Source organism: Oculina patagonica, chromosome 4 (genome assembly GCF_052425735.1).
Source record: "Oculina patagonica isolate OP01 chromosome 4, crgOcupat, whole genome shotgun sequence".
Classification (NCBI taxonomy): Eukaryota; Metazoa; Cnidaria; class Anthozoa; order Scleractinia; family Oculinidae; genus Oculina; species Oculina patagonica.
The window spans coordinates 20,787,749-20,809,968 of NC_135761.1; the positions used below are offsets into that span (position 1 = coordinate 20,787,749).

General features: G+C 39.2%; 1 protein-coding gene across 1 annotated transcript; it reads left to right on the forward strand.

Moving 5' to 3' along the window:
* Window positions 1-275: 275 nt before the first annotated feature.
* Window positions 276-17,418, forward strand: LOC144651711 (GPI-anchor transamidase component PIGT-like). Its single transcript, XM_078511661.1, has 13 exons — window positions 276-457; window positions 896-1,076; window positions 1,828-2,062; window positions 2,684-2,770; window positions 4,648-4,735; window positions 6,871-6,965; window positions 7,290-7,392; window positions 8,416-8,481; window positions 9,983-10,021; window positions 14,821-14,976; window positions 15,568-15,733; window positions 16,391-16,471; window positions 16,563-17,418. The coding sequence occupies exons 1-13, from the start codon at window positions 280-282 to the stop codon at window positions 16,855-16,857; spliced, it is 1,770 nt and encodes a 589-aa protein (XP_078367787.1). The 5' UTR covers window positions 276-279; the 3' UTR covers window positions 16,858-17,418.
* Window positions 17,419-22,220: the final 4,802 nt, after the last annotated feature.

Below are 22,220 nucleotides of genomic sequence, written 5' to 3' on the forward strand. Positions count from 1 at the left end.
TAAACCATGAACGACAAGACCGAATGAGAATCTGGGTAGACAGCGTAGCGAGCACCAACAAACTTTCACTCATTCTGATGAAGGTGAACAGATGTCACCGAAAATTTAGAAAAGAAAAACAGATCGGCTTAAAAAACCTTCTTTAAATGTCTTCTACCGATCGCACTACTGGTTCCAGTATTTTCAGTAATAGCGTTTGTAAGCTTTGCGCCCATTTCCCCTCTGAGAAGAGGACTGAGAACGAATGACATTGTAGCCAAGCCTTTGCTCCTTTTCAAAATGGCCGCCGTCGGTGGTTGTTGCTTTGCAGTTTTCCTTCTTTTCTTGTCCTATTCTCTTGCTGCGAAGGATGTTTTCCACGAGGAATTACTCCTGAGGCCGTTAAAAACTGGCCACGTGTATGCACACTTTCAATTCACCACAGTTTGGGACGTGGACATCAGAGACACAAAAGCTTGTAAGTGTCACATTTGCTTCAGTTTTCGAGTTTATAAATATTTTCCTGTTACTATTGAAATAAATATATAGGTTTAGATAAGCAAAATCTTCGTAGGCCTAATGTCATATAATAGGGGCAAGCGAAAGCTGGAACTTTTTTATAGCCATGTCTTCGCTTGTCTCGATCGTTCATCATATATTTAAGTAAATGAAAAAGTTCATTTCGCCAATTAGAAATCTAATTGCTAATTTTTGGATATCTTGCCTATTTGCGTACAATACTTAATTATGTATACCAATCCTACCAGATAATCCTTCACCCACTAACTGCTGTCATGATAGAAGGAGAGTTACAAAATTGCATGCATAATTAATATGTTGTTATAAATACAGAAATCTTGGTGAAGTATCTAGAAAGGCATTGGTTCCATTACAATACATACCTTCTTTTTCCTAGTTTCACACTACAACCTCTTTCCAAAATCGTTTGGTCAGATCATCAACCAGTACTCAGTAGAAGAGTTGCATTTGAGCCTTACTCAGGGCCAGTGGCAACATGAACAGTGGGGGTACCCTGTGACATCTGCACCTCCAGGGGCAGAGTTATGGGTGTGGTTTCAAGACAGAGTGAAAAACAGGTACTGTCGTTATATGGTCAGCTCTTAAAAAATTCAATACTTCAAAGAGTGATTGATTTCTAATTTTCCTTTAAAATGTTAACATATATTGTTGAACAGAGGGGAACTGTAGTAACAAGGTTCAATAATGAAAATGTTAACTAGGAGGTTATATAGTCTTGATGAAGCACCAGATTCTAAAGAAATACTGGTAAGTGGTAGTCCGTAATAGGAGAATACATACTTTACAGGGTTCCAGAAAAAAACCAAAGGCAAGGTGTCCATAATTAATTCCACCTGGCCAATACTGAATAGATATGAGGCTCACCAAACCATCAAATCACTTTAACTTTTCAATTGGTTTGTCAGGACATGTAGCCTATCTCGTTGAAGATTCCTCTTACTGGGGCAATGACCTTTTGCTCAGGAATGAAGGGTTGAGTAACGTTCTTTTGAGTTTCAAGATTTCAAGAAACAAGACATCCAAACTTGGCTTATAGTGAAGTTACAAATGCTGAGCTTGTAACTGGGAATTCAGAATTTTGTTTTTAAAAGTTCTGGTTTTGCAATTTCTTCATGGATTACTTTGTGACAATTATTTGGTTATATATGTTTTTCATTATTTGATTGAGTATTTTCCAAAAATATCTAGAAATGTGTACATATTGTTAAGAAAATTGTATTTTTTGAATAAGAGTTAATAAACTGTAAAGATGTCTTCACTCACTTTACAGTTCAGTGTTTCTTTCTTTCTTTCTTTTTCTTTCATAAGGGTTGATGAAAACTGGTCAGGCCTAACCCAAGCATTATCTGGTCAATTTTGTGCTTCACTGAATTTCATAGACAGCAAAACAACTACAAGTCCTAAGCTTTCATTTAGAAGAGAAGGTGTTTCTTCTACAGCTGATACAAACTCTTCATTGTTAAGACATGCTGCTCTGCCAAGGGAGTTGGTTTGCACTGAGAACCTGACTCCATGGAAAAAATTGTTACCATGCGACTCTAAGGTAATAGCACTGATATTAAGTGGAGAAGTTGTCTTACCCTGTCTACTGTTCTTATTTGGTCTGCATTATTACCAATACTCACTGTATTTACAGGGCTGTCATTAAGGGCTGTAACCCGTAAAACCTGTTTCCACTGAGTTTCCTCAATGTTATGGGTGAAAATGTTAATTGGTGTTATCTCACACTTGCATACAGAGAGAAATGCTACGGGTGACAACTTCGATGTAACGGCTGCTTAAAAACTTAATGACAGCCCTGATTTGGACTAGAAAATTGTTATGCTATGCCTTGCAGTTTTGGGGTTTGCCAAAGTATGGATTTACAGTTCAATCCGATTGGATAATGATTAGTAACTAGTTTCCTTCCTCTTCTAACCTAGATTTATAAGCCTTGTAAATGGCCGTGCTAATTTGTGATTTTACCACTTATTTGAAACTTCCTCTGGTTCACATTATTATACATTGCAACCACTTACTTCCTTCTCTAAAATCCTAGACATCACTCTTGTCCTCACCCCCTCCCCCTCCCCCACACCGAACGTTTGTTTAAACATTTCTAGTGACAGCTTTTCATGTGCAACAAGCAAAACATTGTTATATTTTCTTTTGTGATTTTTTACAGGCTGGTATAACTACACTGTTTTACTCCTTGCTGCTGTACAGTGTGAATTACCACTCTCTTGGAGTCCATCTACGGCCTATTTGTCAGGTAAATTTAACTCAATAAGTAAGGCTAACTTTAAAGTAATGCATGACTTGGGCTTCCTTACAGTACCGCTCAGAAATAAGCGTCCATCGTATGCGCACCTTATACGCACATACGCAGACGCATATACGCACATACGCAGACGCGCGTATGCAATGAAGCGTAAGCACATACGCAGTTCTTTGTTATTCATTGCTCTTGGTTCTCATTGTGTTGTATTGTTGGAGAAAACAAATAAAGTTTCTTTGCGAGAAAATTATAAAACAGCGTTGGTCGATCGAATGATAAAATCTTTATTACTTACCGAAAATTCCAAGTTCATAATGGTATAAAACAGAGCGTTTCCAAAACATTCACGGAAATATCTCGCTGACATCGAAAGCAGAATTCGCTGCAGATGTAAAATAACTGTTGCATATTTTCGACTCTTTGACCACATCAGGTTAAAGACGAGGAAGTTTCTTTAGGGTTGTTCTTCTTAACTTTAAGAAGAAACCGAGTTGGAGTTAGCTCGGTCCCGCCGAATCAGGACAAACATCGGACAAAACATGAAGCACGTGTGTAATGTCACGCGTACGAATTGTTTGTGTTATGACTTAAGACGCAAATATTAAACCTCAAAGTTCAATCTGTCATTTAGTTTTCTTTAGAAAAACGCAGTTAAATGTGTATGAAAGAATCTAAATCGGATACTTGCGTGCGGCGTTGTGTTACATTTATTTACGATGGAGTTTATTCGAAAGGTTTCAAATTACTTTTGACATATGCAAATTTTGCCAACTTTTGGACTCTTTTAGCTGGGCCGCGTTAAAAAAGCAAAATTTGTTTAACTCCTCTAAAGCTGTAATAACAATTGATGCCGTTATCTGTGTTAGTAATAAAGACAAGTTTCATTCAAGAAGAATTTAGGTTTTGGGAATTTTATGCTAAATTCACAAAAAAATAAAACAAGTTCATTTCAAGCTAGACGCGATGGCGCGTCACAAGTCTGCCTTTCAATTTAATATTCACGGAAGGCTTTACGGCTCCGATGTTTTTCATGTGGAATGTTTCGTTTGCCGACTTGAGTTTAGAGTTTAGAGTTTAGAGTTTATGATGCGCCGTCAACATTGATCTTGTTTTTTAGCATTTCTTACAACATAAACTTTTGGTCTCTTCACAAGGGTCGCACGCGCCGGCGAGACTGTTTATGAATTAATTGCCTATTGAAGCGACACGGCTTAGAAGCGAAAAAAAATATCTCTGGTTCTATTTTGCGTAAATGGGCGATTCAAACTGGAAAAGTGATTCCAATGAGTAGAAACTAAGTTCTATTAGAGTTTATATGATGCGCCGTCAACATTTATCATAAAGGTAAGGCCGGTAAGTCAAGTAACGAAAAAGTTATTTCTCCGTTTCTATTTTGCATAAATCGGCGATCTCTAAAAGAAGAAATAGCAAGCCATCAAAGAACAATAAACTATGGACAAAAGAAAAAACAATAAGCTTGCTCATACATACTGATGAGCATACGCGTATACAGAGTATACGCACATACGCACATACGCAGACGCATATACGCAGATACGCATACGCGCGTATGTGCAAAAGCATACGCGTTTTTCGCGTATGTTTTGGGACGCTTATTTACGAGCGGTACTGTATTTGTAAGTACATGTATAATAATACTGTTTATCTAATATCATAGGCATGTGATGTGTGCAGAGAGCTAGATAATAGTTAGTAATAATAATAATAATAATAATCATCATCATCATCATCATTATCATCATCATCATCATCATCATCATCTCCTTTTATATGCCTGTAATGCATGCAGAGAGCTAGATTATATTTAGGTTTATACATTGTATTTCACTGATTGCATGATTACATTTTAGGATCCAAGCTGTTCACAGTTCTCTGTGGAGTTAGTGCAGTCAGTATCCATGGTGCTAGATCCACTGTTAAGAGGAGGATCTAAATTTGGTAAGCTGTGTTCACTACTGCATGGAAAGATGTGCCACATGTGAAACATGTTTTTTTTGTTTAAAATGTCTTGACAAATACATTGCCCATCCAACACCTTTAGTCAAACATATTTTTTATGCTAGTCATACAACACCACTGAACTGCAAAAATACAGTGAATACTTGAAATTGCGAAGAATAAAAGTATTGGTAATTTGACTTAGTCAAGAACAATTCAGGGAGCAATTTCAAAATGGGCCCAGCATGTAGCTCAAGGCCGATATGAAAATACAAGCATAATAACTCTCTGAATTGAACGACATGAGGTCCAGTTACTTTTACTTACTCCTTTCGAAGCTTGAGAAGAATTGTAGAGCGGAGGGAAAGAATGGCCCCTGGACTTTCTGGCTAAATCGAACATCATCAAAACAGCTCCAAATTGCGCATGCAGGTTTGTTTACGTGTGCTTAACACTGTCCTGTCTTTCATTTCACTGGTCTTTGTTTCGTTTTTGAAAAATTACACATGCAAAAAGACAAGGTTTTTGCTCGCCCGGCGTCTTTTGTCTTTTCTTTTACAAACGATAAACAAAGGGAACCTTTTGTTTCTCAAAACGATGAAGTCAGCTAAATTTTTAGGGTCACAGTCCTAGCCCTAACGCAAAAGGTAACCCCAAGGCCTTAGGGTCGGGGTTAACGCAAAAAAAAAAAAAGCTTAACACTAACCCCAAGGGATTAGGGTTAAGCCGTTTCAAGTTAAGTTAAGGATCAGAGTCAGCCTCAACCTTTAGATCGCGCTTTTAATGCAGTAAGCTTTCACGCCAGTTTGCTTGCAGCTAGCTTTTTCTGCAGTCTGCTTGCGGTTAGCTAGTTTCTGTTGTTTCGGGCAAGACCATTTTACTCTGTTACCATTAGCTGTAATTTGCCGAGGTGAAAGTGAAATAAAGACTGATGGTGATTGAATACGTTTGCTCGTGTTGTCACATTATACTAGTTTTGCATTCAGTTAAGTGCCGCCGGCTTGCTCTCACTTCTATCTCCACTCCTTACATGATCACACATCTACAAAATCCCGCGAAAACAAGATAAACTAAGGCACGAATCGATTGATTGATTTATTGATTGATGAACTAAAAAAAAATTTTGCAAGGGAAGGTCCCCTGCCAAACCTCTAAAGAATTTTTTAAAGTCTAAAACCAGGTCACTTCTCGGCAACTTTGTCGCGGCAGCACCCAAGCGGACCCTGCAAAGCTCGCGTTGACAAAGTTCCCGGCTTTATGCCGCCAGGCTCAAAACGTTGGTGTGTGCAACGTTTTTTTCGAAGCGCTAAACAGCGCTGTTGTACAAAACAAAGGCAGAAACATCACTCAGTTCTTCGAGCGATGCTGTAAACTTATGGGTATTCAGACTTAATGATGTCCTTCAACCACCTGGCAGCCGCACTTGAGCTAAAACTACAACTTCTTCGTTTTACTTTCAAAGCCGCCATTTCGCTCAATTCAAACTCTGCCGCCTCTAACATGTGACCTTACATCACAATGCAGTATCCAGTTCTACTCTACTCAAATCAACGAGAAACATGCACAGCGAATTGAGGACATGCTTGTAAAATGGTTTCTCGCCTTCCGTAGACGCTTAGAAAACCCTGCAGGGAAAGATGTACACGCGATGCGTTGGAAAACTCAGACTGCAAGCTGACTGGGAGAACGTAAGCTTGCAAAATGCCTTTTTTTGCATACATTATTTCTGAAAAACGAAGAAAAGACCAGCCAAATGCAACACAGGACAGTGTTAAGCACACGTAAACAAACCTGCATGCGCAATTTGGAGCTGTTTTGATGATGTTCGATTTAGCCAGAAAGTCCAGGGGCCGTTCTTTCCCTCCGCTCTACAATTATTCTTCTGAAGCTTTGAAAGGAATTGTATGCTTGTGATGAATATTGAGCAACTGATGTAATATGCATTGAACCACCAAGGGGAAGGAAAATTGGCTCTAGAAACTGGGAATTCAAGAAATCTGGGGTAAAATTAAAGTTTTTTACTTATTGAAGCAAATCCAAGGGAAACAACTTTTGGTTTGAGTTATTAGGAGATTCAAAAATTGAGGGTTTGAGAAATCAGGATCCCATTGCATTTTGTTTGTTAATTTTATTAGACTGGTCCTTCAAGAAGTTGTTTGGCCGTGCCATCAAGTCTGCCTGCCCACTTGCCACAACCAGCAAAGTTTATGTTGACATTAGCAGTAACAAGGTGTGTAATACTAATTAATTATTCATTATTTCATTGAATGGAATTTATAATCAGCATCAGTAAGAAAACCATCAGTCTGCATGACTAAGTGAAACCTTGATGTGAAATCATATCTGACTAAAACATGGCATGTTTACTGAGCATGTGTTGCATATAAAATCACCATTTTGCTGAGTGAATGAAGTGTTAACACATGCAACTGGAGTTTCAATACTTCATTTGCTTCTGGAAATCATCCAATTGTAACTTTTTTGTGACTCAGCTCTTCCAAATAATTCTTCTCTACAAATTTATTTGATCATTATTTTTCTTGTTGTATTCCAGAGTGGTTCAGAGTTCACTGTATCTCCAGCTTTCTCTACAGTAGCAAGACAAGTGACACAACAGCACCAGCAACACTTTGCCATGTACGACGTCAAGCAAATAAGTAAGTTGAAAACAAGTTCTTATAATAAGATTATTTTTTTGTAGCCATGTTTGTTTACCTTAGATATCTACATGTATGTTGGTTGTCATATGAGGAGACAACGCACCAAGTTAAGACCATTTAAGTCACCATGGCAACTAAAATTTAGGAGCTGGCGACTAAATTGGAACTGAAGTCACGAGCCTAGTGACTTAAATTGAGAAGAAGGATTGAAAGCGTGAGCTTAATTTAGCGACTAAAATTTTGCACTGGTGACCAAACTTGCAGCGCTTCAAGCTGCGACCATTTTGGTCGCCATGGCGAGTGAAAATAAAATTTGGCGACTAAATTTTCCAAACAAGTCGCCAATTTGGCGACCAATGCAGTGCAGGGATGGCTAGACATTTGTTTTTTGCAGTATAATTGCTAAGCGAAACAAACAAGACCATAAATTTTTCCATTACAACAATTTCAATTGGAATCTTGCTTATCCGTTTGCATTGAGAATAAATCATGGCTTAGACTGAGCTGTTTTTGTTACGCTGTTTGATTTCTTCGATCGTGGAGCCGCCATTAATTTAAAGACCACATTAACGTTTCTATTGTTTATCGTGCTGTCCAAGAATTAACTTGTTTTACATGTTTATTTCCCTTACCTGTTTCTTTAATCATTAATTTACTTTTCTGCACAATAAAGGCTAAAAATCAACAAAAAACTCTTGAATGCAAACGAAAATTTCTTCGTTGGAACGCTCTTCGAACGATTTCTATTAGGCTCATCATGGTCAGCGGTATTACCTCATGTAAAGTGGCACAAGGTGTCCTGCTTTTAAAACGCTTTGCTTTTGGCGACCAAAATTTTTCTGGTGGCGACCATTTTACAAACGAAAGTCGCCAAAAGGCGACTTTTAAAAAACTTGAGCTTGGAGCACTGACTTGAGCAGTTGGTGGCCAAATGGCCACTAAGGAAAAAAATAAACTTGGAGAGTTGGGAGATTCAAACATCGTGTGTTTAGGTATCTACTGTTTTCTTTCTTTCCTTAGTCAACCCAAGTGTTTCTGAACAAACTCTTAATGTGGTGTTCAAGTGGAAGAAGAGGGCCACTAAAGGTGACACAACTCAATAATAGAACATTTTAGAATAATTCCTCGCGAAGCGAGGTGTATAATTTTGTCCCTCAAAGGGCTCAGGCGGGATGAAATCTCGTGTGGAGTTTACGGTCATATATATTTGTGAGCTTGGTGTCTGGCGGAAATGACGTCACACGGCCGCGCGCTGGTGGCCTAATGGTAAGGCGTCGAACTTCAAATCAGATCTTCGGGACTGAGGGCGGGGGTTCGAACCCCGCTAAGGTTTTTTTTTTTTTTTTTTCTTTTTTCTTTTTTTTTTTGTAGGTTCGAATCCTGAGCCTTTCATTTTTATCGTTTTTCTCTTCGGATTACAATAACACTGATTTCCACATAATACTCCCTCAACGCCTATTCAGGCTATAAACCTTTCATGGCCATCAGGGGCGCGCGGGCGGAGGGTTCTTCTTTTTTTTAATGCCCTGAAATAAATGTCCAAAATGCGAATATCCAATAATTTGTCGATGATTTTGAAAATAGCCTGCGCTTCCCAACGCTTTATACCTCTTTACGAACCAGAAAGAGCCGCCATTTTGAAAGCGGAGTAGACCCTGGGAACGAGGGTGTCGCGGCCATGTCCGTTACTAGGCAACAATAACAAATCACCGGTTAAAACCGGTTATCACTCCTTATTTATAACACCCCCCCTCCCTCCCCAACCCAGAGCTTCGCGAGGCCCTGCGAGTCACGTATTACTAGTTATATTGTTGCCGCAATTACCAAAATGACTTGGAGCATTCACATAGGCCTTTTTTATGGGTGGGACCAGACTTAAACAAGGAAGTATTATAACATTAACAGAAATGAAATTACATCAGTGGGATATGAAAGAGTAATCAAAGAGCGGGTCTTATAATTTAGAAGTTATACCATAAAATGCCAGTTATAAGCCCCTCTGGTTATAGACCAATACCTTTGTTTGCTAACAAAAAATATTCCAAGCTCTCCCAGATACAAGTCCTCTGTGCTTCCAGTTTTTCCACAATAAGTCAATTGCCTTTTCACAGAACACTACACTTCAAATAGTTATAAATAGGCAATGATAAGTTTGCAAGTAGAACGCAAATAAAAATGTTTTATTAGAGAGGTTTTCTTACATTCTCTCTCATTAGAGTCTTTTAAACGTTTCCTGACAGCTTATTTTAAAATGGTTTTCATGCTGCTTAGAAGCCCCTCTGGATATAAGCTCCCCCTGTAGTTGTGAGCCTCAATGCCCAAAACTCCTTGTGAAGGTGTGTAAGCCAGGGCTTATACAACATTTACATTTTATTAAATTGTTACTATATTGTTGCTGTCGCTGTTGCATAATTTGGATCCGCTTGCAAATCCTGCAATACTTCTTGAAAGCCTGATTGTTTACGGGAATTTAAGGGTAAAATAATTTACGTTCAGTTAAGCGAATTAAAACATAATTTGAAATTGTTACTAAATTGTTGGTGTTGTTCTTTGTTGTGCTGACTATTGATAATGTTTTCTCCAACAGGCGTTTCTCCCCAGCTTTATGCTCAAAGATTTTTAACGGGTTAGTAAGACACAGTCAACTTTTTTACTAGTAAATAAGCTCTTACATTTGCCCATTCAGCAGGGGAGCAGGGATGGGGCAGTGGTTAGAGCACTTGCCTCTCACCAATGTGGCCCGAGTTCGATTCCTGGACTCGGCGTCATATGTGGGTTGTAGTCCATCAGCTAGTGGGGTTGTATGGCTCACTTAAGGGGAACAAACGAAACTTGTCTAATATTACTCTTTGACTATTAAGCATCATAAAAATGTGTGATAGGAAGGATAAAACGGTAGCTTTCACTGTGTAAATCGAATTTGAAATTTGCTCTCATATCCTTCTTTTGGCCGCCATCTTGGATTTTAAAACTAAAATCCTTAATTTTTTTTATTCGTTCTTAAATACTTACTGATTCTTTGCTTAGATATATATTTGAGAGGTACAACATATTCGGGACATTATTTTAGCATTGTTTACGGTAATAAAAGCAAAGTACGCAATAAATGAGGTCGCAATGTCCGCCTTTTGGTTTTTCAGCTCATTTTCTTTTGCTCCTCAATCATCTAAAATAACAAAATTACCATAAAGGCGTTCCATCGCAATGCTACGTTTTTTTAGGTATACTACACCATTAATCAGTATACCACAAATCAGATTACATAGCTACGTCCACGCATAAGGTTAGAATAGGGCTCAGTTGAGAGATTGTTGAGTACAGAACAGACAGAATCGCCACACTCGTATAAAGTCCTCCTTCACTGCTGCTATGCTTCTGTCAACTCTTCTGGAGCGGTGAAGGAATTACCGGAAGGGAATCAGTAGCTCTTCTCTAGATTGTGGCTTGAAAATTTCCTCTTGTAACATTGAGTTCGGTTAGTGGAGATGCCTCGCGTGGTGGGAGAACCTCTGGCTTTACTTTCCCGGGCGCCGTTCACTTTTCCCTGGCTTCACTTTCCCTGGCGCCGTGAATCTCATAGCACAGCACATCCACACTCTGACACGTCTTCTCGTACAGCTGATACACTTATGCTTTCGTATCTGTAATGATCACCTCTAATACTGCAACTCCTCCCCGCTAATCGCCATAGCTCGGACGTACGTTTCGTACGTTGGCAAAGCTTCACTTTTCTGGTCTTAGCACCTCTTCCCTCTTTTTTTAAAGTACTTTGCATGTCCGTGGGACCATATGTTTGAAATTAAGGGCTGGGTTGGAAAATGACGATTGTTTTTTAGGGGGATTTATTCAAGACACTTGAATGGCAATGGTATTTTATCTACGCGCTCTCTTTTCTTCGTGAAATAATTTTTAAATCTGCACTTTTTGCTTTATTTTGTGGTACAAACAGTCATTGTGAACAATAATCAGCCGTGGCGACGTCACATATGACATCACGTTGTTGTTTTTGAAACACTAGAATGAACGAAATCATGTTGTTAGTTCCAATAAGTTTTAAATTTGCGTTTGAAAGCGATTCGTTTACGTTAAAAGAATGCAGGCAGCTTTGTAGCTTTTTCACCCCAAAAATCCAAGATGGCGGCCAAATTAAGAAGCGTATAGGGGAGCCAATTTAAAATTCGATCTATAAGTGAAAGCTACCGTTCCAACCTTGCTATCATACATTTTTGTGATGCTCAATAGGCAAGGATTAAGATAAGACATGTTTCGTTTGTTCCCCGAAAGTGAGCCATGAACCCAAATTTTCGGATCTCAGCTGATGGACTATTGAGTTTGTTGTTGGTTCTCGTTCTTGCTCCAAGGGTTTTTCTCCAGGTTCTCCAGTTTTCCTCCCTCCACAAAAACCAACACTTCCAAATTCCAATTCGATCGGAAATGCACGGCCCCACAAGCTTATAGCTTTAAACCTCGCCATGTCTAAATAAAGGTAATTTATTTATTTAGTTATTTCTCAAAAAAGTTACGTCCAGTCATCTGGGACAAGTAGATTTTCCTGCTGAACAAATACATTGTAATTTTTCATTCTCACTTGCCTGATGGGCAAGAGTCCAGGCAAGTTGTCTGCTGACTAAATTGTGAAAAAGGTAAACTAACACAAGTATGCAACTACCCAGGCAAGCAAAAGTTAAGAGCTTCTTGCAGAGTTCGTACACGTCTTGAAAACCCTTGAATTTCAGGAGATCGATTTCAAGGCCTTGAAAGTACTTGAAATTGGTTTCCGGTCCTTGAAAGTCCTTGATTTTTTTATTGAACGTCAAAAGGCATCAAGTCAACCAGAAGACCGCCAAAATAAGCAATTTTTTAGTTCTTCAGCAAGCACATCAACAGCACAACAGACTGGAAATCGTTGATTTGGGGTAAATTCATGAAAAAAAGGCCTTGAAATTTCCAAGAAGGGTCCTGGAAAGTCCTTGAAAAGTCCTTGAATTTTTGGCCTGAAAAAGTGTACGAACCCTGTAATTTTGTCCAAAGGGCAATCTGGAATTCAAGTTTTTTTCTGAGCCATCATCGCCATTATCCTCAATTATCAATAAATTATTATAATGTAATTATAAGCCAGCCCTGACTTGATTTCTCAATTTATACCATGCCATAGAAAATACAGCCAATCAGAATACAGGAAAGCAGTTGTATATTCGACGGTATTCAACTCAACCTTCCCATCGTGCGCTGTGATCTTATTCTCAACGAAATTAATTAAACGTATCTTCGATGGCATGGTATAAAACACAACACTTCTCGTGGTATACCATGGAATATCAGGGGCGGATCCAGGATTTTTCAAAGGGGGGTGGCTGTTTACCAATATTTTTGTTTACTATATTGTTCAAGCCCCAGTTTTGTATGGAGGAGGGAGAGGGGGTTTCAGGCTTTTAGGCAGTTTTTTGAAAAGCCCATATTTCATGGAATCGTAGGCTCCATCCCCCTAGGGGGGTCTGGGGGCATGCCCCCCTCAGAAAATTTTGAAAAGTTGAAGCCTCTTAAACGTGATTTCCGCGATTCTGAGCAGCTTTAAACAGCTTTCAACTAAGTTATTAAAGCGCTGTTTTTCCTTGGTAATTTGGCAAAATATTCTTTCCTCAACTTACCTTGAATTATATTTCGGAGAAAAACTCTAGTTCTAATGAAATGAACAGTGGTTGAAATTTAAAGTTGACAGGCCACGAACTTACAGGAAAGAGCAGATATGCGGTTTTTTTTTTGCTCACCCACGTGCGTGGAAATTTTTAGTCCTTGGCAAATTGGCCTGGGGACAACTTTCGCGACTTTGCTTGCTTGTGAAATCGCTTCGATGCGAAAAAAACGGTAAGAAAATTTGCTTAAAGATGTAAATGGAGAAGAAAATCATCCAGCAAGGCTAAAACAACTCTTGAAAGCTAAAAGGGATCTAATTTTTTAAAATTATACACAAGTTTTGTTACATTGAAGGGACTGTGTCACGAATTTTAGCCAAATTTAGGTATGGGAAATGGGCATCAAATTCGGCGAAACATAAAAATAATCTCTTGAAACAGTGAAGGAAGATTTTAATAACACAGCAAATGCAAAAGAAGGTAGGATGGCCAATAGTGACGAAGATTGAAACGGATGGCGATATGGGTTTTTGATTTCAAAAACCCGGCCATATCGCCATCCGTTTGATAGTTAAATTAATTGATTATTAATTTTCACAAGTTTTTCCACATGTTTGTTGAGAGTTTTTTAATGTTATTTCTTCAAAGGTTAATTCACAGGTCTATTCACAGGTTTTAAAAGTGAATTTTTTTCAGATTTTGTTCACATATTTTTTCACAGGTTTTTTCACAGGTCATAAAATTCACAGGTTTTTTCACAGGTACAAAATTTTGTGATTTTTGGACAAAATTTAGCCCTTGCAAAATTCACAGGTTTTTTCAGAGGGTGTTTCTGTGTCACATGCTTTTTCACAGGTTTTTCACAGTTTTTTCACAGGTTCTCATCCAATAGTGACTGTCGGGCTGAGCAGTTTTCAAAGTTAATCTCGATCGTTTGTTTGTTACTTTACATCATAACGCCTGGGAGAAAAATTTGGTTGTAATAAAGCTATAGTTTTGTCATTTAGATCCCAAGAAGTAATTTCTTTACAAAAACTAAGTTCCATACGTAACACAGGCTGTCGAAAATCTCCTATTTTTGAAAAATGGCCGTCCTTAACTCTGAACGGCCGCCTGACAATGAAAGGTGGATGGACATTGTCCTTGTTTTCTATTTTATTATGTTTATTTTCATTTTTCTGGTGGATCAAGGGGGGTGGCTAGCCACCCAATCCACCCCCTGGATCCGCCCCTGGAATATCCCACTTGTCACTTGTATTTTCTTCGTATACCGCGAAAATACAAGTGACTCGTGGGATATTCCATGGTATACCACTCGAAAGCGTTGCATAACTAGTATGTATCTATGATATATGGGTTATTGACCGATTTTTGTGTTATTATTGACCAAGATGCAATCCTGGTCCATAATCACACACAAAATAAGAACAAGGCCAATATCCAGCCATCTTGACCAAACAAACTTGGTCAGTAAAGAACTTGCCTGCTTTGGTAGCCAACCACATTGTAGGAATTGGTTAATCTTGCGCCCTTGCAGAGCTAGGTACATAACAAGCAAAACTAAAACACCTTTCAAGTCTATCCTTCTTGCTGCAACATAGCCTCCTAAAGTAGATGACAGGGTGACGTTCAGTAGCCTCAGATACCCTTCATTCCCCTTGGGGAGTGAAAGTTCCCCCACTAACCTGATAGTTTCATCCTTTATCTTTTTTTTCCTTTAAAAACTTTATACTGAAGCACCGTTTTGTGGTTTTCTCTTCCTCGTAACATACAGTGTTTTGCTTTCTTTCAGGGTATGGTGAGGAGAAGGGTGGTATCACATCCTTGATACACAATCACCACCCCACAGATCCCCTGCCAGTAGTTTACTATGCTACCTTCCCATGGTTTCTCAGGATCTTTCTGCACACCTTGACCATCAAGAGTGCTGGCAAGGGGATTAAACCTGGTACTGATAGGAGTGTTTCTACACCATATAATAACATTATAATTTTTCTTTGCTGAAAATAAGTGCCTTCCGCGGTCTTCATATCCCAAATTCGACAGATTTTCAAAAATTTCCACCTGAAAAAGCATAGATTGAAAAGTACCACAGGAAATTAAAAGCCACTGTGTTACCTGTCAGAGATCTTTGCATGATTCTGGCACTGTAACAGGTCCAAACTGCCTATAACCTTGAGGCGGTGGCCAACGAGGACACATTGTGGCGGACATATTGTTGTTCATGATGTTTTCTTGGGCGGGCAAACGGGAAAACATTTGTTGCGGACACAAAATGCTTTTGAAATAAATAAGTAACATTTTTTGGGTCTCGGACACAAATTTTGTGTCCGCGACAAATGTTACATGCGCAGGCAAACAGGGAAGCATTTGTGTCTGCAACAATGTGTCTCCGACATTGCCTCCTCGTTTGCCACCTAAAAATTTAGATCTTGAAAGAGAGTAAGACCAAAACTGTGTTTTGCATGATTTCCATACTCAGACTGGCCTTTTTTTGACATTGTATAACTTAAGTTTTATCTTTTTTTCCTTTTGTTAGATGTCATTCACGTGACTCCAGCAAAGGATCGTTTGAGGCCCTACACCATTGAAATGCTGCTAACCTTACCAGCAAACTCTGTAACAGAGCTGAGCATACAGTTCCACAAAGGATTCCTGAAATGGACAGAACACCCTCCAGACGCCCATCATGGCTTCTACATCAGGTATAAGGGACTATGTCACGGATTTTACCAGATTTTTGAACAGCCAAAATTTATATTTGTGTCGCATGAAACCTAGAAATAATAGTCCATTTTTATTAACAATTGCTATATTAAAGACCTGAAACTCTTAACTAGCTTTATTGGCTGCGGATGGCGCGGATGGAAACGGATTGCAATTTGAAAACGTTAGGCAAACGTTTTTAAATTGTTTCCGCGCGTCTTCAAAAAATCGATATTTGTAGCCTTAGCTTGATTTCTTTCCGCAAATTAAGATTATATCTTCCTTTAGTTGTTCAAAGATATTGTTTTTTATGGGTTTAGTTGCCTTCCATTAATTTCAGAACAGTTTAGGCCAAGAATCTGCGAAATCTCCGTGACAAAGTCCGTCGGGTTGTTGTTTTTGTTTAATTTTTTTTTTTATTTTCAAGACCAATCATAAGTCTATTGCGAGGTTTCTACAGTCAATATATCTCGTTCTGTCGGATTCTTATATCTGGAGAAGTCATAACAACTCTTTACGCTCGGCTGTGCTCGTACAATTCTCTGATTGGTTATCAACGGTCGTACTGGTCCGTCGGACTGACGACTGCTCCGAGAGTACCACGAGTTTTTTTCGTACAGTCAACACTAACATTCAGAATTTCTGTTTTCTTTCAGTTCAGCTGTGATTTCGACAAAACTTCAAAGCCCATTGAATTACACTGGCCCCTCACGTCAATCATCTCTTCTGTTTCCTAGGTAACCTGAAAATTCTTAAATTTCTTAAACTTGCTGGTATTGTTTTCGTTTTTTTTGGTCTTAATTATAATTTTGTTTTCTTTTTGTCTAGTGGTGAAACCGCCTCAGAGGAGGAGGTATTTCTTCGTCTCCATACAGAAATTCTGCTAATCACCCTCCCCACCCCTGACTTCAGTATGCCGTACAATGTCATCTGTTTAGCGTGCACTGTGGTCGCCATTGCATTTGGTTCATTCCACAACCTTTCCTCTCGGAGATTTGAAGCTGTGGACTCAAAGAAAAACCCTGGCCCCATTGGCAAGGTTAAAGCTAAGTTGGCAAAAATGAAGGACAAGATATTTGGAAAGAAGAAAGAAGAAATTACTGAAGAAAAAAAAGAAAACTGAAAGCTACGCATTGACATGGTTTTACGAGTCTGTTTGAAAGAGCTAAAGCAGTTGGGTAATGACTGTCACGTGTCAATCATTACAGCAGCGAACCAATCAGAATTCGAAGCAAACACGAAACCTGCGTCAAGCGCGGGAAAAATTCGGGTAAGCCACTCATGAGTGGTCTTGGCTGTGCAGGTAATTGACTGAATAGACAATGCCTTCACTCTGATTGGCTTTGTCACGTCATCATCTGCTGTGGATGTAGAAACAAGTAATGCCTTAAAGACGCACGTAATGCAATGCAATGCCGCAATTGTGGTTGCCTTTGGAATTGTAAAGAAGAATAATATCTGGAACAAAAGCACAAATTCAGGAGAAACTGAAATACTGTGAGAATAAAATCAGAAAAAACTGTTTCTAGACACCAGATTGTAAAGACGGTTGAGAGGAAAAGTGAACCTTCACGTTAACAAGAAATTTCTTTCTTTTGAATCAAGCTTGAGTTTTACTGCAAAACAATTCTTTTGCGTACTATCCGTCGCAAAAATGACAGCTACAGATTAAAGATGAATTCCAGTCCGTACTGCGCAATCTCGGCTGCAATGTTTATGTGAGCCTCACACGAAGGGATGTTTACAAGCAAAACTAAAAATTCCGCGACAAACTTACCTTTTTCTTCATTATTAATGCCAGATATCCTTGCAGAACAAATAATAACGAGTAGAAGAACCTTGACGCTATTTCAAACCGACGTTTCAGCTCATCGGAAATTCGTGAACGAAACGAACTGTAATGGCGGACTAAAAAACTTCATGTATGCTGTCACCGAAGTGTAACGTTTCAACGAATTCAAAACAAAAACGAAAACAAACCCCGAGTCTGCGTAGTACGGACTGGAAATCAGCTTTAAAAAGTGGACTTTTTGACGGGTTTTACGCACATAAAGGACTGTTTTGCAGTCTATAATTTTTTCACATGACAAGTGTTTTGGCTCCTGGTAATAAAAGTTCTATTAATAGTAAGGCCCCTCCTTTACAGTGCGTTTCACAAAACTTTTGACAAACGGTTTGCGAAGTTCGTTTGAAACTTCCGAAGTTCGCCGCGAACTTAAGAATTTCATTTTGAAGTTGTCAATCAAATTGCGAACTTGGGAACGAAGTTGCGAATTTCACGTGCATGCAACGAAGTTCGCAAGATTGGAAGTTCTAGTTGCTTTCAAGTTTCTTGGGTGCCATTATTCCACGTCTTCTGTCTATTTTCGATTGAAATGGCACAATAGAAAGGAAATTAATTGTCAAAGACTGAAGTCAAAAACGAACGAAACTTCTCGGTGGTAAAAACACGTAAACAACTTACCTGGCGCATTTCCACCTTGACTGCAGTCGCGCGTCCTCTGCTGGTTTTAGTTTCACAAATATTTCTTCGCTATGCACTCTTACCTCGAATTGGGAGCGGTGATTCTTCCTTCAGCAAATCAACTTGATACATCAGCGAGTGTTTTGCATCGAAAGGTAAGCTTAGTTTCTTCGAAAACACCATATCGACTTGATCTAAAGTGAGAAGTTTTAACTGAAGTCTACTTGTAAATAATTCCGTTCGCTGAGAGTAATTCAAAACTGATTAGCTGTGTTTTTTCGTCCATTTTGTCCCTAAACACAGCAATGCAATTCGGCAAGTCCGCAATTTCAATCGAAAATAGACGGAAGACGTGGAGCTGTCTCGTTGAAAGCAATTCGAACTTCGCAACTTGCAAACTTGGTTGCACGTGAAATTCGCAACTTCGTTTCGAAGTTCGCGATTTGATTGACAACCGGTGAGGGTAGGGGGAATGAGTTTGCGGAATGGCATGTGGCATGGTTGTGCCTAAATAGGACCGCTCGGAGGGACAGCCGAGAAGTACTGGAGATGACTTTCCTGACTCGGAAATTTCTCGGTAAATCCAATATGGCGTCTCATTCTTGACTTGTTTTGTGGCTACAAACTCGCATCGAGGAGGAAGGAAGATACTGATAATACGAAGAAAAGTATGTTTTTTTAAATATGCTAGGTTGGAAACCGGATTTCACGAGCACTTTAATAGAGGCTCGTTTGAAAAGCATTCGTTCTACTTTATAGGAATGAGATCAGTTCGCGTGTAGGATAGAGCTAACTTGTGTCCCTCTGACCGGTACTATGTAAGAAGGTAGTACCGCTCAGAGGGTCGCACTTCATATATAAGTATATTACCTCCGTAAAGTCTTGCTTGGATTTTTTTTAAACAATCACAGGCCTTGCTGTTTAGGTGTCTGCTAGATCAGAGATTATTAGAACATTTTTGGATATAAAATTTATTTATTGTGTTGTTTTCTCTCTGACTGGTACTATGTAAGAAGGTAGTACCGCTCAGAGGGTCACACTTCATATATAAGTATACTAGTAATACGTGACTCGCAGGGTCTCGCGAAGTTCTGGGTTTGGGAGGGGGGGGGGTGTTGTAAATAATGAGTGATAACCGGTGATTTGTTATTGTTGCCTAGTAACGGGCATGCCCGCGACACCCTCGTTCCCAGGGTCTACTCCGCTTTGAAGATGGCAGCTCTTTCTGGTTCGTAAAGAGGTAAAAAGCGTTGGGAAGCGCAGGCTATTTTCAAAATCATTGACAAATTATTGGATAGTCGCATTTTGGACATTTATTTAAGGGGATTAAAAAAAAGAAAAAGAACGAACGGCAGGAGGATTCGAACCCTCCGCCCGCGGGTCCCTGATGGCCATGAAAGGTTTATAGCCTGAATTATTATAGGCGTCGAGGGAGTATTATGTGGAAATCAGTGTTATTTTAATCCGAAAAGAAAAACGATAAAAATAAAAGGCTCAGGATTCGAACCCACAAAAGAAAAAAAAAAAAGAAAAAAAAAAAAAAACCTAGCCGGATTCGAACCCCCGGCCTCAGTCCCAAAGATCTGATTTCAAGTTCGACGCCTTACCATTAGGCCACCAGCGCGCGGCCGTGTGACGTCATTTCCGCCACACACCAAGCTCACAAATAAATAAATATATATATATGACCGTAAACTCCACGCGAGATTTCATCCCGCCTGAGCCCTTTGAGGAACAAAATTATACACCCCGCTACGCTCGGCCTTCGGCCTCGCTTCGCGAGGAATAACTTCCTTAAGGTCTTGCGTAGAATTTTTTTTAAACAATTACAGGCTTTGCTGTTTAGGTGTCTCCTAGATCAGAAATTATTAGAACATTTTTGGATATAAAATTTATTTATTGTGTTGTTGTCCCTCTGACCGGTACTATGTAAGAAGGTAATACCGCTCAGAGGGTTACACTCCACAAGCATATAAACTCTTTAAAGTTTGCTTGGAATTTTATTAAACAATCTCATGCAGGTTTGCTGTTTTTGATTGTTGTCTTTTTTTCTCAGGGTGGCACTATGATGAAAAATATTATCACCTGGGGTCATAACCTGCATTTAAACTTAATAGACCATTTTTGAGTTACCCTTTCCCTCTGTTTCAAAACAAGTCTACCTGCGAAACCATTTAAATGAAAATGAGTTTGATTTGCATGAAAATGGACCTGTAGGTGAAACTCATTTTCATATGAATGGTTTCACACTTAGACTCGTTTTGAAACAGAGGCGAAGGGTAACTCGGAAATGGCCTATTGGCTGTTTAAATGACACAAATATGCTTTGAAATATAAAGAGAAATATAGAGATTAAACTTTGGTCATTTGTCTTATTCCATGGTATAACTTTTATAATTTCCCAGTTCCCTGACAAGTATATTACCTTAAAAAATCTCTATACCCCTCCACCACAAAGTAATGAAAATTCCTGAGGGGGGAGGAGGGCTGTTATCAAAAACCAAACAATTAATTAAATATACAAAGTTAAATTGGAATTTCAAGGTGGAGGAGGGCCCAGGGGGGGGGGGGGGGTACTCCGGCTTATAAATGACGGGGATGATCGAAGGATTTTTTTTGGGTTTGAAATTTTCGATTCCGGGATTTGTTTGGGTTGGAAAATTTGGCAAGTATTTTTATGGGTGACTTGATTTAAGTAGGGGATTTTTTTGGTATTAAAAACGAACTTAAGTGCCTTGGCACGGCCTTGGCGTATTTATGGTGTGATGGATAGACAAACACGAGCGCTCAATTTTGTATGGCTTTCTTTGTGTTATATTATTGCCCCTCCTGACAATTTAAGGGTAATTTGACAAGGGATTTTTTGGGGGGTTATTTTTGGGCCAGGGATTTTTTAGGGTAATGTCGGAAGACTTAGGGATTTTTTTGGGCCCTGAGTTTTGCCTCCATTCGATCATCCCCATCAATTACAAGCCGGAGTACCCCCCCTAGGGAGGAGGGGCTGTAGGTGCATAAAATATTTGAAGGTAAGGAAAGAGAGAAAGAGGGAAGAGCATGCTGATGTCTTCAAAAGTGGTGAAATAAAGTTTCAGTGGACTTGCCCAGGCATCCTTGCCATAACTGCAGATAACAATTATTTTCCTGTTTTACGTTTTACTAGGTGTTAATTGTGCAGATGGATTAAAACCACCAATTGATCAATACAAAGATACCATATAAAATACATTTATAAATAAATAGAAAAAAGCCAAATTATGTGCAACTAAATATAACTGGCCATGGAGGAGCTGGAGTTACTTGGGTCAATTTTTGCTCAGTATAATTATGCTGCTACCATATCAGAACCCTTACCCCATTATAGTCTATTTTGTGGCCAATTATAGACCCATCTTAGTCATTTTTGGGACTTACAGTCTTTCTAGTGTATTTTGTGGCCAATAATAGACCCCATCTAAGTCACTTTTGGGCAAATGATTTTTCTTCCCAACCCCCCCCCCCCCCATGGAGAAGCTACTTGTGGGAATTACATATATTTACCAGACCAGTCCCCAAGAAGAACTGAATCGGGTGATCAGTTAATATGAAAAGGACACAATCAGCAAATTTGTTGCAGGGCCAGTGGACAAAGGTTTGGGGCAAAAGGTCAGTGTCGTTGTTTTTTTATTCATTTTATTTATGTCAGAAATTCCAGTCCAGAGAACGTAAACATCTAGCCGTTTTCCAAGTACCTTCAATTGTCTCGCTGAGTAGTTTCATTCTCTTTGCAACCTGTCATTTTGTTCTCTGTACATAAATTAATCAGTGTCTTCGATACACATTCTTGCGTCGATAGTTGTGGCAATTTGTACTCCTAATAGGGGGTAAAGTAAGGCAAAAGAACCTTTCAGGGAAATGTTTTGGTGCTATTCGGGTTTTGGTGCTTTCCACAGAGACAAAAAGGGGGTAAAAGTATCTTTCAAAATCTAATAGTCGCATCAAATAGTTGTATTTGGTTGGTGAAACACCCAAGACTCTCTGAAAGA